The following is a 15,872-nucleotide window of genomic DNA, read 5'->3' on the forward strand; positions in this document are numbered from 1 at the left end:
TCAAGGAACTTGGTCACCTCAGTTCAGTCAGTTCCATATAAAAGAAAACGTACTGGAGGCAATGGCAGTGTTCTTGACTCTAAAAAGATTGCGCCCACCAAAGTACTCCCACATAAAGCTAGTTCTGGACAGCGCAGTGGTAGTACATTGTATAAACAGAGGAGGCTCCAAGTCACGTCATCTAAATCATGTGATGGTAGCCATCTTCTCCCTGGCAGACAAGTTCAGTTGGCATCTCTCCTCCACTCACATAAGCGTGGAGTGAGAAAACGTCATAGCAGACCGCGTTATCCCGATCATTACCCCTAGAGTCGGAATGGTCACTGGACAACAGTTCGTTCCAATGGATCCTTCAAAGAGTCCCAGGGCTACAGGTGGATCTCTTCACATCTCAAGCGAATCACAAACTCCCCTGTTATGTAGCCCCCAACCTGGACCCTCTGGCCTACGCCACGGACGCCCTGGCTCTAGACTGGAACAACTGGAAGAAGATTTATGTCTTTCCCCCAGTGAATCTTCTTATGAAAGTTTTAAACAAACTCAGGACGTTCAAGGGTCAAGTGGTCTAGTAGCCCCAGACTGGCCGAAGAGCAATTGGTATCCCCTAATTCTGGAGCTGGGCCTTCGTCCTCTTCGGATACCCAATCCCAGGCTCTCCCAGTCAGTACAAACGAAGACTGTGTTCGCTTCTCAGGGATTCTCAAAACCCTAACTTTATGGATTTCATGAAGTTTGCGGCAAAAAAAAAAGAGATGCGAATATTGACCCTCAGAATATTCTCTTCTTGGATCCGATAAAAGGGATTCAACTTTGAGACAGTATGATGCTGCTGTCAAAAAGTTAGCATCTTCCTGAGAGAATCTGATATCAGAATCATGACAGTTAATTCAGCTATATCCTTCTTCAGATCCTTATTTGAAAAAGGTTTAGCAGCTAGCACGATTACGACAAAACAAGTCAGCCTTGAAAAAGATATTTCAATTTGGGTTCAACATAGACTTGACGGATTCCTACTTCTCGTCTATTCCTAAGGCATGTGCTAGACTTAGACCTTCTGTTAAGGCCTACGTCAGTTTCATGGTTCTTAAACGATGTTCTAAGCTGGCTTCAGAAACCGATAATGACACATGCTCGTTTATAATGCTCTTGAGGAAACCCTGTTTTTATTAAGCTTAGCTTCAGGAGCAAGAATTTCAGAACTGTCGGCTTTATCCAGAGATCCGGCCGATCATATTCAATTCCTTCCCACAGGGGAAGTACTACTTTCTCCGGAACGTAGCTTTTAGCAAAGAATGAAGATCCTTTGATGAGGTGGGAACCTTGGAAGGTACTACCCCTTCCACAAGATGTATCTCTTTGCCCAGTTACAACCTTACGAGCCTTTCTGTCCAGGACCTCCTCATCCTCATCGGGTCCCCTCTTTAAGAGGGAAAAAGGTGGTACTTTATCCATTAAAGGCATCAGGCAGCAAATCCTGTACTTTATTAAGCAAGCCAATCCTGACTCTTTCCCGAAAGCACATGATGTTAGGGCAGTAGCCACCCCTCAATTAAGTATTTCCAACACATGAACTTCGATGAGTTGAAAAAAGTATACCGGATGGAAATCGCCGACAGTGTTCAAAACGCCATTACCTTAAGTCCTTGGAAGCTCTGAAATTTTCAGCAGTAGCAGCGGGAAACATAGTTTCCCCTGATTCTAGTTAATTTGTAGTAGAAGATTCAGTCCTCCTTTCTACCTGCTTCACCCAACAGTTCGTCTATTCCTACCGTGTTCATTTACATTCACCTGGTGTCTTAGCTGCTTTTATGATGATGTAGTGGGTGCCCCTTAGTTTTTGCCAGGGACACTCACAGATGATTATGGATTTTGATCTCATGATGTTACCCCTTATTTTTATGCTAGGGGATACATCTCATTTATAATGGTTACGGGTTTTGTATATTAAGTCATATGCATTCCTTATATATTATCATTGTTGTTTAATTTGTTCATTTGATTACTTTAATTGCTATTATATTTTTGATACATGCCTTTACACAGATACTATTTTGTTACATGTAAGCCAACTTTACCTTCTGGTACATATGTTAATTACCTTATGATAAGAAACATGTTTAGAATTAAGGGTAATTTAAGCATATTTCTATTTTGTATCACTGTGTATTTGTATCTTTTTAGCAATTTTAATTATATTCTTTTTTATATTTACATTATTTTTTATTTGAGACCTATTCTGACTTATTTTATTACTTTTGTTTACAATCTTGTGCTATTTCTCTGGTACGATTTCGCGCAGCGACACGAGCTTGATCCAGAAAAGGGATTTTGACGTAAGGAAAAATCTATTTCTGGCGATTGCTCGTGTCGCCAGCGAAAATCCCACCCTACCCAACCCTTCGCCCAAGATTGTCTGCTAACTCAGGATGGCCACCCAGAGGCGCAGCAGTCGGCAGCATGGGATGGAGTAGTAGTATACGAGCTGCTCACTCTGTGGGGTCGGCTCTCCTCATGGAGGGTTTTTGTTGTGGGAGATTTCTATTGGTTTTTGGCTCGTGGTAGTGGTCTCACTCGCCTAGTGTTCATACCGACACCCTCTTGGAGGGTGAGCGAGTCAGTTGTACTGACCTTTTTCTTTATTTTATTTATTCTCTGGTATGTGTTAGTACATTTACCCTAGAAATAATAGATTAAAGGATATTTCGCTGGCGACACGAGCCAATCGCCCAGAAATAGATTTTTCCTTACGTCAAAATCCCTTTTATAGGGGTTCCAAACATTCGCCGGTTCTAACTATTCCCGGGGGGTCTGGTATGCATCCCCCGCGAATACGGGGGGACCGCTGTATTAGAAAAATAGAGAAGACTATTTAAGTTGAATGCAGCTGATGCAGCAATATCTTTCAATAAGACAAATAATACTGATAATATAATAATAATAAGTTTCTGACTGATGTCCCTCAAGTGTTTCTTCATATCCTTGTCTTTGAGGTGGGCAAGGCATACTTCTATGTTACGCAGGTAACTCAAGTCTTGTAGATTTGGTATGTCTTTGTTTCAGTTGTCATCACTCTGGTTGTTGTCTTCTTCATCAGGGTGTTCGGGTTCAACCTCATCTCCTTCGCTGAAGCTGGGACAGATGGCTTCTTCATAGTCCCCCGCGTTGTCTTGCTCACTATTTTGCTGTAAGGTTGCCCATTTCTCTCACAGTTTAACAACCTCTTCTCGCAGGGCACGGCGCTCATCTGTCTTCATTTTCAGGTGACGCTGAAGGAGTTGTTCTCGTTGCATGCTGAAGGGTCATGCAGACGTATGTTGGTAGGAGACCCTCTTTCAAACATGTATTATTGAAAGATATTGCTGCATCAGCTGCATTCAACTTGTAAATAGTCATCTCTATTTTTCTAATAATTGCTTTCTCTCTGCTATTACAACTGGCGAGTATTGTGCTGACATGATTCATCAGGAGGAGTTAATTTCAGGGATATTGCTTTGAAATTTATTTATCACAATAAATAAATAAATAGATCAAGATATAAGTCGATTTTGGGGTTAGTATTCTTCTAGCGGCCAACATTTCTCTTGGTATCATCCAAGTATGATCATGGCAGTGGGTTGGAGAAGACAGTAGACGCTGTCAGGATCTACTCAATATACTATAGTGATAGGTCAGCAGGGGGTCAACCGCTCGCTGATTTTTCATTAGTTGGTGGCACAATGAGTTCCTGCTATTGGTTGGAAGAAGTTTCTTTCAAGACACTTCTCGTCGTTGAAGGTCACGCTGTTGCAACCTAGTAGACCATTGAGGCTGGAGCATGACTTACCTGGGCGTTGTGTCATGGCGGCTCGCATTGTCATTGGCTGCTGGGCTGCTTGTCTTATCTGGTATTCTTACAATAACCCGATTTTACAATGGGGTTAGCAATTAATACTTATACAACAATATTTTGAAAATACAACTACTATCCGACCTACAACCTGCTCGACATACGACCACTCGTACTTACAGCCTTACTTCAGACAGTTGACCATTGAGTTACTTGGCACTGCGCCATCTTATGAGAACTCTCATCACTCAGGCATGAGAACTCTCATCACTCAGGCAGCATCAGTTTGAGTTACCCTGCCCTATCTGCAGCATCATTTGGTATTAACTGTACTGTAGACTGAATTGCAAACCAATTTACGTAAGAATCGACTTCTGACATGCATGCAAGAACCTAACCCCATTGTAACTCAATGCCTGATTGTACGTAATATATACTATCACATAAATGATTAAAATGTATTAGTGGAAGTACATTATGGTAAAAAGATTGAAATAATGATTGTACATTACATTACAGTACTAAGTAGGCACTTTTATATAGCAAAGGTTTGATAGTATACCCTACCCAGTATGTTGGCCACTTTCTAAGGTTCGACTTACATCCATTCTGACTTACAACCAGTTGGTCGGAACCAAACTTGGTTGTAAGTAGGATAGTACTTGTACTTAAAAATTTCGCTCGTAACAGGTGCAGCCCAGCGGCGTACAACCAGGCAGCAAGAGAGACAGACCAAATTACAATAGCCTAACTTTATCCCATCTTCTGTTTAACCAAGTTAAAAAAAAAACAGCAAAAGAGAATTATGAAAGTTTTGTTTTAACGTTTTATTCGTTAGGTAAATATATGTACAGCCATGAACAACCAAAGAGAAACAACATTTTGCCAAGTACAACCGAATTGGATAACAACATCCATTTGGCTTGTATTTCAACCTTCGTACGATAGTAAACAATTACCACAGTCAAGTTATAAATGACATTATGTATAATAGGGCTTATATATTTTTAGGGAATAACTTTGTTCGCTATAGATCAAAGAACAGCAAGTAAACATACTGTTAAATTTAAACAAAGTTGTAGCTGAAGCTGAGAACACTTTTCGAGCTGCTAATGGCTGTTGCTGTGCATGGCTAACAAAGATAAAACTCCTGTATACTTATATGATCAAACACAACCGTAGATAAAGTTGAGAGAATAATTTTAATCAATACTTTAAGTCTTGACAGAATACAGTTTACTGCTGTTTTCACGCCGATAAAAGATAAATAACATAATGGTAAAGCTCGCACTATGAAGAACTCAAGTGAAAATAGCGAACGGAATCAAGTAATTTTCCTTACACGATAAACATGCCCACAAAGCAATCTGGTAACAAAAAAAACAATTTAGTTACCAGAGACGAAATAAATTCATATTACAACATAAAATTAACACATCCCATAACAAAAAGATGACCTTGTCTCATATAAGTAAATTATCTAGATATTCTTTTATATTAACTAGAAGTAAAACAATTCGCTCCAAATTGAGTTAAATATGATGAAATAAACTCATATTCGCCATCAGCTGATTTCCAAACCAAAACATTGACTGCTGTTAGTATTTTATGATACAATACATAATATGAGAATGCATACAATATAATAGGGTAGGGTAATGTATAATTTTTAAAAGATTCACAGAAAAGATGCATATTCGTTACTTTCTTATAACATAATTATATGTAGGCATGAACAGCCTGATAGGTATCGCTCAATTATGCCGATATCGGTCTTAATCTGAGTCCGATTTACCGTGGTATCTATCATCGTATAAGCTAGGCTAATTTGTTAATGTTATTCAATTTCTCTTAGTACTGAATTATCATGAGCCAATATGCATTGAACCTAGAGAATTAGCTGAAATTAATAATTACTTTGCCGTATATGTATAAGTATACTGTGTAGTGTAGGGTACACTACCCTATACATAAGGATGGTACTGATTACCCTAGTGTAGGCTAGGCTATATTCGAGATATGATTTTTTCAACATATGATGGGTTTTTCGGAACCTAACCCCATCGTAAGTAGGAGAATACCTGTACTATTATTCTTACTCATAGGTCTTCAAAAGTTGGTGGGGAGGAAGAGCAATTCCTGTATCGTATTCAACGAGGGCCTTTCTTGTTTTATAAGGAGTGCCTCGAGCAGTTGCAAACATCGCTGGTCAGGAGCCCTCCCTATTATCTTAGTATTCTTGATAATACTGTGCTATCATGGTATGGTTTTTAATAGCTCCTTGTGCGTGGCAAGAAATCCTCTTGGACAGTTTCACAGAAGTCTTACCAATGTAAGAGCCAGGAACATCCACGGACGGGGCATAAGAATTAGTAGACTACATTCAACTGTTTCAAGAGGTCCCCAGTTACAGGCAGGGGTTCCGTTCTTGGCAGGGTGCTGATAAGTGAAAACCGCCATTAACCGAAACTGCAATTTATGGTGCTTATGGTGCCAGGTTTCGGTTAATGGCGCCTCTGTTAGGTTTGTTATAGCACCGTAACTCTACTATCGGCACCTTTTGGTACCGATAACCACAACTTGGCCCATTATGTGCCATAAATCGTCGATTTTATGGTACGAGACAAGCGCCATAAAACTGGATCGCCATTAACCAGGACCTGTACATAAAAAAAGTTCTCTCTATCAGAGAGAGAGAGAGAGAGAGAGAGAGAGAGAGAGAGAGAGAGAGAGAGAGAGAGAGAGAGAGAGAGAGAGAGAGAGAGAGAGAGAGAGAGAGAGTGTTTTGAACAATGGGTGCCCATTGGAAGACTCACAGGAGGAAGATTAGCAATAGCCTGACCAAGCAATTTTGCTGGCTAAAGTAAAGTGTTCACTAGGTGTACTTTAAGTACTAAATGTGTTTACTGGGATATTTCTATTTGATTCTATTATAAAATTCTCACCGACTCAGTGTGTCTCTGCACAGAGTAGGCTAAGGTTTGGGGTAGGTTACCATAGGTAAGAGTAGGATGCAAACCTTATACGTATACGCTTCATATTTTTTCAACATCCCTTGAAGTCTATATGATGAATTCTGCAATTCAGAATGTCAAACCAAGCACTTGGCACTTTTGTATTCTCCTCTTCTTTTTCTCTACACATGTGAATAAGCAAGAAATTACAGTGCCATAATTTACCTATACAATTACATAATTCATCATTCACTTCAAGAACCTTTTACTTCAAAGTATGATGCTAACAAATTACTTTTAAGGTGTGACAGCCTCAAAGAAAATGAGACTATAAGGTAACAAACTAAACAATTTCCTTAAACTCAAAGGTATCGGCTTACAACCTTAAACATATGGTTGATACATACGGTAGAGTAAACTGTAGTCCTGTTCCTCTAGATCCAAGCAATGTGAAGTAGGACTTAGTTGTGGTGAAACCAAAGCAGCAAAGTCGTAAACTCCTGGAACTATAAACAATACATAATCATTATAACAGACAAAAAATTTAAAATATCAAACAATCCAGATTTGTCCCAAAAACAGGTTTTTGACACAATAAAGCAGCCTCTGAGGGGAAACTATTTATATCTAGATACATTCTGGAGATAAACTCATTTTTAAATTTGTACTATGCAGTATCCATTCTGGATCTAAAGGTACATTTACACAAGGAGAGTTTAATGGTGCCAGTAGATGGTGGCAAGATAACATTCCTGAAAGTAATATTTAACACAAGGACAGTACTATGGGACAGTAAGCTTTAACACAAGGATGGACAGTAAGCTTTAACACAAGGAAAATACTATGGGACAATAATTGCAGCCAGTAACCAACTTTTTTGTTTATTGTTTTTCACGTTTCTTCAAAATGCCGGGCTTCTTTAACCAGAGCATCTCTCAGTCCAATGTGAGCTACATGTCTCATATACATATCTGAATGCCTAATGTTTCACGGACATTCAAAACCTTCATATAAATTCAGAAATATGATATTGTTAAGATACAATAAAGTTTTGTACATACTTACCTGGCAGAATTATACTTAGCTATAGACTCCGTCGTCCCCGACAGAAATTCGAATTTCGCGGCACACGCTGCAGGTAGGTCAGGTGATCTACCGCCCCTGCCGCTGGGTGGCAGGAATAGGAACGATTACCGTTCTAGAACCAGATTTTCTCTTCCACCTGTCTCCTGAGGGGAGGTTGGGTGGGCCATCAATCGTATATATCTGCCAGGTAAGTATGTACAAAACTTTATTGTATCTTAACAATATATCATTTTTGTACATGGAACTTACCCAGCAGATATATACTTAGCTGATTGACACCCTTGGTGGTGGGAAAGAGACAACTATTTACTGAATAGACAGGTAAACAACATACGTTGTAGGTAATAAATAAATAAAACCTTGGGTTCCTACTTGATCAGGCGGAAGACTCCATGGCTAATGCCTAGGAATCTGCTTCGCCTCAAGAGCTCAGCGAGGATGTGACCTATGGCTAAGAGTTCTTGTGGGTCTGTCGATGGGGTCTTATCCATTTCCATCGACAGAGCCTCTTACATGACAATATGCCTATGCCTAGTGGCATAATTAAGGAGCACAACACCGATCCCGATCACCTGATCCTAACACGAGGGTTAGTGCTTAAGTTGAAAAGAGTTATCTACAAACTCCTTTCAAACAACCCAAAGAAAAAACACGACGTTAAATAAAATTTAACTCACTAGTTAAGGATCAGTATCTGCTCCCTATCCCAGCAATGTATCCGCAGACACGTATCAACCAAGAGAGAAGGATCCCTCGAAGGTTATCTTGACATCCTTCGGATAATGGGAAGTCAAACACAGAGTTGCATCTCCCGTATGTGACAGCTAATATGTCCTTATGACATATTGTTAGGGAAAGAACAAGAATTCGGAAAAGCTCGCACTTCATGCACTTTTAATTCTCAGCTGTTTGAAGGAATCATCAATGCACTTATCAAGTGCTTAGGAGATCACAATGTCTCAAAGAAGGCCAGGGCGTTCTTTGATATAGATCTCTTCTGGGTGAAGCCTGGAGCCTGGCTAGCGCTTCGTGCCTGGCAGGCGCCTAGAGCCTGTCTAGCGCCTCGCGCCTGGCTGGAGCCTTGCGCCTGAATGGCGCCTAGAGCCTGGCTGGAGCCTCGCGCCTAGATGGCGCCTTGCGCCTGGCTGGCGCCTCGCGCCTGGCTGGTGCCTGATTGGCTCCTCCTTCCTGGCTAGCGCCTCGCGCCTGGCTGGAGCATTGCGTCTGGCTGGTGCCTTGCGCCTGGAAGGCACCTGGAGCCTGGCAGAAGACTTCATGATTACTGTCTATGAGTCTGCATGCCTCAAGAGTTTCAGCGAGGTAGGGACCTATGACTGACAAACCCTTCTGGATCATGTCAATGGGGGCTAGCCCGCTTACACGACAGAGCCTTCTCGGATCGTGCCAATGGGGGCTGACCCACTTACATGGCAGAGCCTTACCTGTATCATATCAATGGGGACTAGCCCTCTTACATGACAGAGCTTTAGGTTTCTCTTTACTGGAAGGAGCCTTGCGTCTGGATGGATCCTCAATCCTGACTGGAGCCTAGCCTTGAAGGAGCCTGGCACTGGCTGGCTTCTAGAGCCTGGCTGGCTCCTAGAGCCTGGCTGGCTCCTAGAGCCTGGTTGGCTCCTAGAGCCTGGCTGGCTCCTAGAGCCTGGCTGGCTCCTAGAGCCTGGCTGGCTCCTAGAGCCTGGCTGGCTCCTAGAGCCTGGCTGGCTCCTAGAGCCTGGCTGGCTCCTAGAGCCTGGTTGGCTCCTAGAGCCTGGTTGGCTCCTAGAGCCTGGCTGGCTCCTAGAGCCTGGCTGGCTCCTAGAGCCTGGCTGGCGCCTCGCGCCTGGCTTGGCTCCTCCACACTTGCTGGAGCTTCGAGCTTGGAAGAGTCTCTAGGCTGTCTGGCAATGTCCACATCGGACACTCTTATATCTGTCCGATTTGTTCGCCTCTGGTGCATTTGCGCCAGGTTGGAGGCCCGCTCCTTCTCAGTATCCGACCATGACAGAGTTCCTTGGAACTGTCCGCCTCTGGCGTTTTTCGCCTGTATTGGCATTTGGCGCTTGGCTGGCGCTACATTGTCCGAGAGTCCTGAACAACCACATAGTTTATCAGGAGACTGGAGAAGGGTGGAAGAAATTCTTCCCCTTTGAGCTTTTGGCCCCTGGCAAGGGGAGGTGATTTTAGTCAGCTACACCAGTAGACGACAGGATATCTAACAATACGAGAGAGAAGAGTCTTCCTCCGAGGAGGATCCTTCGTGAACACTTCTTTTGCTAACGAGATCTCTTCTTACATGTTGATGAGGTTCCTCGTTGCAGAATCTTCCCTATCCTTGCCCGAAGGAAGGGAAGGAGTCTGGAAGTCGAAGGAGACTCTGAGCTGAAATTGGGCGGAACCCTGATTTCTAGCCTCTATTGTATCCTTCTGAATACCTTCTGGGAAGCATTTGAGCCCTCATCGCACCCCGAAGACTCTGTAGGCAAACGTTTAAACCATCTCTTCTTCTGTAGATGAAAATGTAAGTACCCTGCCTGGGCAACTAAACTTCTATCTGAAAGCGTTGCGTCAGGAATAGAGGGATTTATTTCTTTTGCCAGACATACTATGCTGGCAAGAACCCATTGCCGAGTCTCCATTGAATCTGATGCGAGATTCCAATGCACAAAAAATGATATTGTTAAGATACAATAAAGTTTTGTACATACTTACCTGGCAGATATATACTTAGCTATAGACTCGGTCGTCCCGACAGAATTTCAAAACTCGCGGCACACGCGACAGGTAGGTCAGGTGATCCACCATTCCCGCCGCCGCTGGTGGCGGGTCTGGAACTATTCCCGTTTTCTAAGCCATAATTTCTCTTACACCTGTCTCCTGAGGGGAGGCTGGGTGGGCCATTAATCGTATATATCTGCCAGGTAAGTATGTACAAAACTTTATTGTATCTTAACAATATCATTTTTGTACAAGTAACTTACCCAGCAGATATATACTTAGCTGATTGGCACCCTTGGTGGCGGGCAAGAGACAGCTAAAAACAAAATAATACTTAACTAAATACATTAAAAAACAGGGAAAAAACAACCTATGTTCTTGGATAACATAATCCATAGTTCCTACCTTATTGGGCTGAAGACTTCATGACTACTGTCGATGAGTCTGCTTGCCTCAAGAGTTTTCAACGAGGAATGAACCTATGGTTGAATAACTCTTTGGATCGTGTCAATGGGGGCTAGCCCGCTTACGCGACAGAGCCTATACTGGATCGTACCAATGGGGGCTGACCCACTTACATGGTAGAGCCTTGACCTTTTGTCATATCAATGGAGACTCGCCCTCTTACATGACAGAGTTAAGGTTATTAAACAAATCACAAAGAGCACTGAAGCCAATCCCGATCACCTGACCATGTTAGTCTTGTTACAATCTATAAATTGTAAGAGGGTCCCTATTCCCTCTGACAATTAACCAATAAAAACAACCACCAATAAACAGTAATTTAAGCCTTAAACTAAATAGGAAGGATTAGCCTCAGCCCCTTCTCCCAGCACTGAATTCGCCGAAACATACGCTCCCAGAGCAAAGCACTTTTCGTACGAAATTTTAACATCTCTTAGGTAATTCGAGGCGAACACCGAATTACATCTCCAAAATGTCGACTCTATAAGAGCCTGAAGCGACCATGTTTTGTGAAAAGCCATCGACGTAGCTATGGCTCTCACTTCATGAGCTCTCACTCTGAGAACCTTGAAATGCTCTTCTTCGCATTTAAGGTGAGCTTCCCTTATTACATCTTTTATGAAGAATGTAAGGGCGTTCTTAGAAATCGCTCTTTTCGGATCTCTTACAGAGCACCAAAGACTTTCTTCTGTACCTTTCAGCAACTTCTTCTTCTCCAGGTAGAACTTGAGTGCCCTGACTGGACACAAAGTCCTTTCTAGTTCTCTCCCTGTTAATGAAGATATTCCTTTTATCTCAAAGCTTCTTGGCCAAGGCTTTGAGGGATTTTCATTTTTCGCTAGAAAAAATGGTTGAAAGGAGCAAATCGCTGAATCTTTCTTAAACCCCACTTTACCTTCCAAAGCTTGCAACTCGCTCACTCTCTTGGCTGTTGCTAACGCAAAAAGGAATAAAGACTTTCTTGTTAAGTCCCTAAACGAAGCTGCGTGAGACGGTACGAATTTTTCCGACATTAGGAAACTTGAGGACCACATCCAAGTTCCAGCTAGGCTTCTTGATTACATGTTCTTTCGTGGTCTCAAAAGACCTTATAAGGTCATGAAGATCTTTATTGTTTGTCAGATCTATTCCTCTATGTCGAAAAAACTGAGGCCAGCATACTTCTGTAACCCTTCACTGTTGAAACTGCCAGGTTACAGTCTTTTCTCAAATATAGGAGAAAATCTGCGATTTCAGTTACAGAGGTACTGGAGGAGGATATTTTCTTTTCCCTACACCATCTTCTAAACAACTCCCACTTCGACTGATATACTTTAGAAGTGGAGACTCTTCTGGCTCTTGCAATAGCCTTCGCCACTTCTCGTGAAAAGCCCCTTGCTCTGACAAGTCCTTCGACAGTCTGAAGGCGGTCAGACTTAGAGCGGGGAGGTTTTTGTGAAACCTGTCGAAGTGGGGTTGTTTGAGAAGATCGTTCCTTAGTGGAAGCGATCTTGGAAAATCCACTAACCACTCCAGCACCTCTGTGAACCAATCGAGAGCCGGCCAAAAGGGAGCGATGAGGGTCATTCTTGTTCCTTCCGAGCAAGCGAACTTCCTCAACACTTCTCCTACTATCTTGAAAGGAGGGAAGGCGTACGCATCCAAGCCCGTCCAATCTAGCAGAAAGCTGTCTACTGCTACTGCTTGAGGATCCGAGATCGGGGAGCAATAGTTTTCTAATCTGTGATTCTTGTTGGTCGCGAACAGGTCTATATTGGGCCTTCCCCACAGATGCCAAAGTTGTTGGCAAATCTGAGGATTGAGAGTCCATTCCGTGGGTAGGACTTGTTCTTTTCTGCTTAACAGATCTGCCCGGACATTTTTCTCTCCCTGCACAAACCTTGTGAGGAGAGAGATCTTCCTTTCCTGTGCCCAAATCAGCAGATCCTTTGCTGATTCGTACAGGGAAAAGGAATGCGTCCCCCCTTGCTTCTTTATATAAGCGAGGGCTGTTGTGTTGTCCGAGTGAATCTGAATCCCCAGACCTGAGACCTGTTCCTCGAAATGAACCAAAGCTAGATGAATGGCTGTTAGCTCTTTCTTGTTGATGTGCCAGGACACTTGTTCTCCTTCCCAAATGCCTGACAACTTCTTGCGAACCTAGGGTCGCTCCCCACCCTGAATCTGAGGCGTCTGCAAACAACGCTAGGCGCGGGTTCTGTAAGCGAAGGGAGATTCCTTTGCTTAGTTTCTGTGGATCTAACACCAACGGATATTCTCCTTGATCCGTTTCGAGATTGGGAAAAGTCTCTCCCAGATTGTTGGACTTCCAATCCCACTTCTCCTTCAGATAAAATTGAAGGGGTCGTAGGTGAAGTCTTCCTAAGGAAACGAACTGTTCCATCGAGAGAGGGTCCCCAGCAAGCTCATCCATTCCCTCGCGGAACAATGTTCTTTCCTTAAGAAGACTGACACCTTTTCTAGGCAGCGTTCTCTCCTTTCCTGCGAAGGATACGCTAGAAAATCCCGAGAATCCATCTGAATCCCCAGATAGACAATACTTTGCTGGGGAGTCAGCATGGATTTCTCGTGATTTACTAAAAGTCCTAAGGACTTTGTCAACTTTAGAGTCACTAAAAGGTCCTCCAGACATTTTTTCTCCGATTGGGCTCTTATTAGCCAATCGTCCAGATATAACGAGATCCTGATCCCTTCCAGATGTAGCCAATAAGCTACATTCCTTCATGATGTCCGTAAGACTTGAGGAGCAGTCGAAAGTCCGAAGCACATCGCTCGGAACTGGAACACTTTCCCTTGGAACATGAACCTCAGATATTTCCTTGCTGCCGGATGAATTGGCACATGGAAATACGCATCCTGAAGGTCCAGGGACACCATCCAGTCCCCTGGACGAAGAGCAGATAGAACAGAGGAAGACGTCTCCATTGAAAATTTCTTCTTCAAGACAAAGAAATTCAGGGCACTGACGTCTAGAACTGGTCTCCATCCCCCCGATGCTTTCGGTACCAGGAATAGCCGATTGGTAGAATCCTGGGGACTGGAGATCTTGAACCAGTTCTACTGCTTCCTTGGAAATCATCTGTTCCACTGCTTGCAACATAGCAAGCTTTCGGACCGGATCCGAGTATCTGGCGGTTAACTCCCTTGGAGTTGTCGTCAAGGGAGGATTTTCCCTGAAGGGGATCAAGTATCCTTTTTTCAGGATAGAGAGGGACCAGGAGTCCGCTCCCTTCTGCGCCCAGACTTTGGCAAAGTGGAGTAGCCTGGCGCCTACTTTCGTCTGGAGGACTTGCTGTTTCATCTAGACTTCCCGAAGGACCTTCTAGATGGTCTACTCTTTCTCTCTGGTCTTCGACCTCTAAGAGGGGCTCTAGAGGAGGAGGCCCCTGAAAGGGCTGAACAAAAGAGGGTCTCTCTTTCTTCTCTATCGGCACTGCCGGCCTAAACTTCTTGGCTGAGTGCGTGAGTAGATCTTGAGTTGCCTTCTCCGTAAGAGATTTCGAAACCTCTCTAACCGTCTCTTGTGGAAAAAGGTGCGGGGATAAAGGAGCAAAAAGAAGAGATGTCCTTTGCAAGGGTGATACTGCTCTTGCTAAGAAAGAGCTAAAGACAGATCTCTTCTTCAAAACTCCCGTCCCAAAAAGAGAGGCAACTTCCACAGAACCGTCATGACCGCTCTGTCCAGGCAAGCCAGGACGCTCGAAAGTTCCTCCATGGAAACAAAGTCCGTGTCCTGAGCTCTCTTCGCTAATGCTCCTAACGCCCAGTCCATAAAGTTGAAGACTTCAAGGGTTTTAAAGAGGCCCTTTAGAAGGTGGTCCAGCTCACACATGCCCCAAGTCGCCTTAGCAGACAGCAACGACTTCCTCCTAGAAGAGTCCACTAAGGAAGCAAAATCCGCATCCGCGGAAGAAGGCAGGCCTAACCCCATCGGCTCTTTGGTCTCGTACCACCTTCCTGGTTTGCCTGTTAACTTGGAAGGAGGGCAGGAAAAAACTGTCTTGCCCGCTTCCCTTCTGGAAGTCAACCACTCTGAAAAAGTTTTCAATGCCTTTTTCATACAAAGAGCGGGGCGCATCTTAACGAAGGAAGACGATTTGAGAGCTTTAGTGCTGGACATCAACGATCCTGGTGAAGGAGGGTCCGCAGGATGAAGGGAGTCTCCGAACTCCTTTAGCAGCAAAAGAGAAAGTCTCTTGTAGTCCGAAACTGCTACATCTACAGGCTCTTCGTCTTCCGATACCTGGTCCAACTGATCTACAGAAGGAGATCGTTTTGGAGTGATCTGGCTCTTCCCGGGAGAAGAACTCCTTTCCCGAGAAGGGGAGTGCGGAACATTAGCACTCCTATACGAAGAGTGAGGCTCCTGTCTGTCGGCAACACTCTTGTGCCTACTAGACTCTTGTTGTCTAGGTTCGTCGGGTTCGTGGCGCTTGCTAGGCTCCTGGCGTCCTGATTCAGGGCGCTTGAACAGATCCCCGCGTCCTGATTCCTGACGCTTAACAGGCTCTTGGCGCCCTAACACTTGACGCCTAACGTACTCCTGGCGTCCTGTTTTCTGGCGCCCTAACTCCTGGCGCCCTGACTCCTGACGCCCTGACTCGTGGCGCCCTGACTCCTGGCGCCCTGACTCCTGGCGCCCTGACTCCTGGCGCCCTGACTCATAGCGTCCTGATTCCTGCCTTCTAGCAGAATCCTGACGTCCTGAATCCAGCGTTCTAAGAGGCTCTTGACGTCCTTTCTTGCGTCTTGCTGCCTCTTTGCGCCTGTCTGGCTCCTGGTCCTGAAGACCCAAGGGATCCTGATACCTAAATCGGTTTTCCGGT

General features: G+C 43.9%; 1 protein-coding gene across 4 annotated transcripts in view; it reads right to left on the minus strand.

The window, feature by feature from the left end:
- Nucleotides 1–15,872, minus strand: part of LOC135198183 (protein lin-52 homolog) — a 157,239-nt gene that overhangs the window by 28,822 nt on the left and 112,545 nt on the right. For all 4 annotated transcript variants that reach the window (XM_064225730.1, XM_064225731.1, XM_064225733.1 and 1 more), the window contains exon 4: nucleotides 7,188–7,286. In XM_064225730.1, coding sequence (XP_064081800.1) covers nucleotides 7,188–7,286 — 99 coding nt within the window. The remainder of the gene's footprint in view (nucleotides 1–7,187; nucleotides 7,287–15,872) is intronic.

Source organism: Macrobrachium nipponense, chromosome 21 (assembly GCF_015104395.2).
Source record: "Macrobrachium nipponense isolate FS-2020 chromosome 21, ASM1510439v2, whole genome shotgun sequence".
Lineage (NCBI taxonomy): Eukaryota > Metazoa > Arthropoda > Malacostraca > Decapoda > Palaemonidae > Macrobrachium > Macrobrachium nipponense.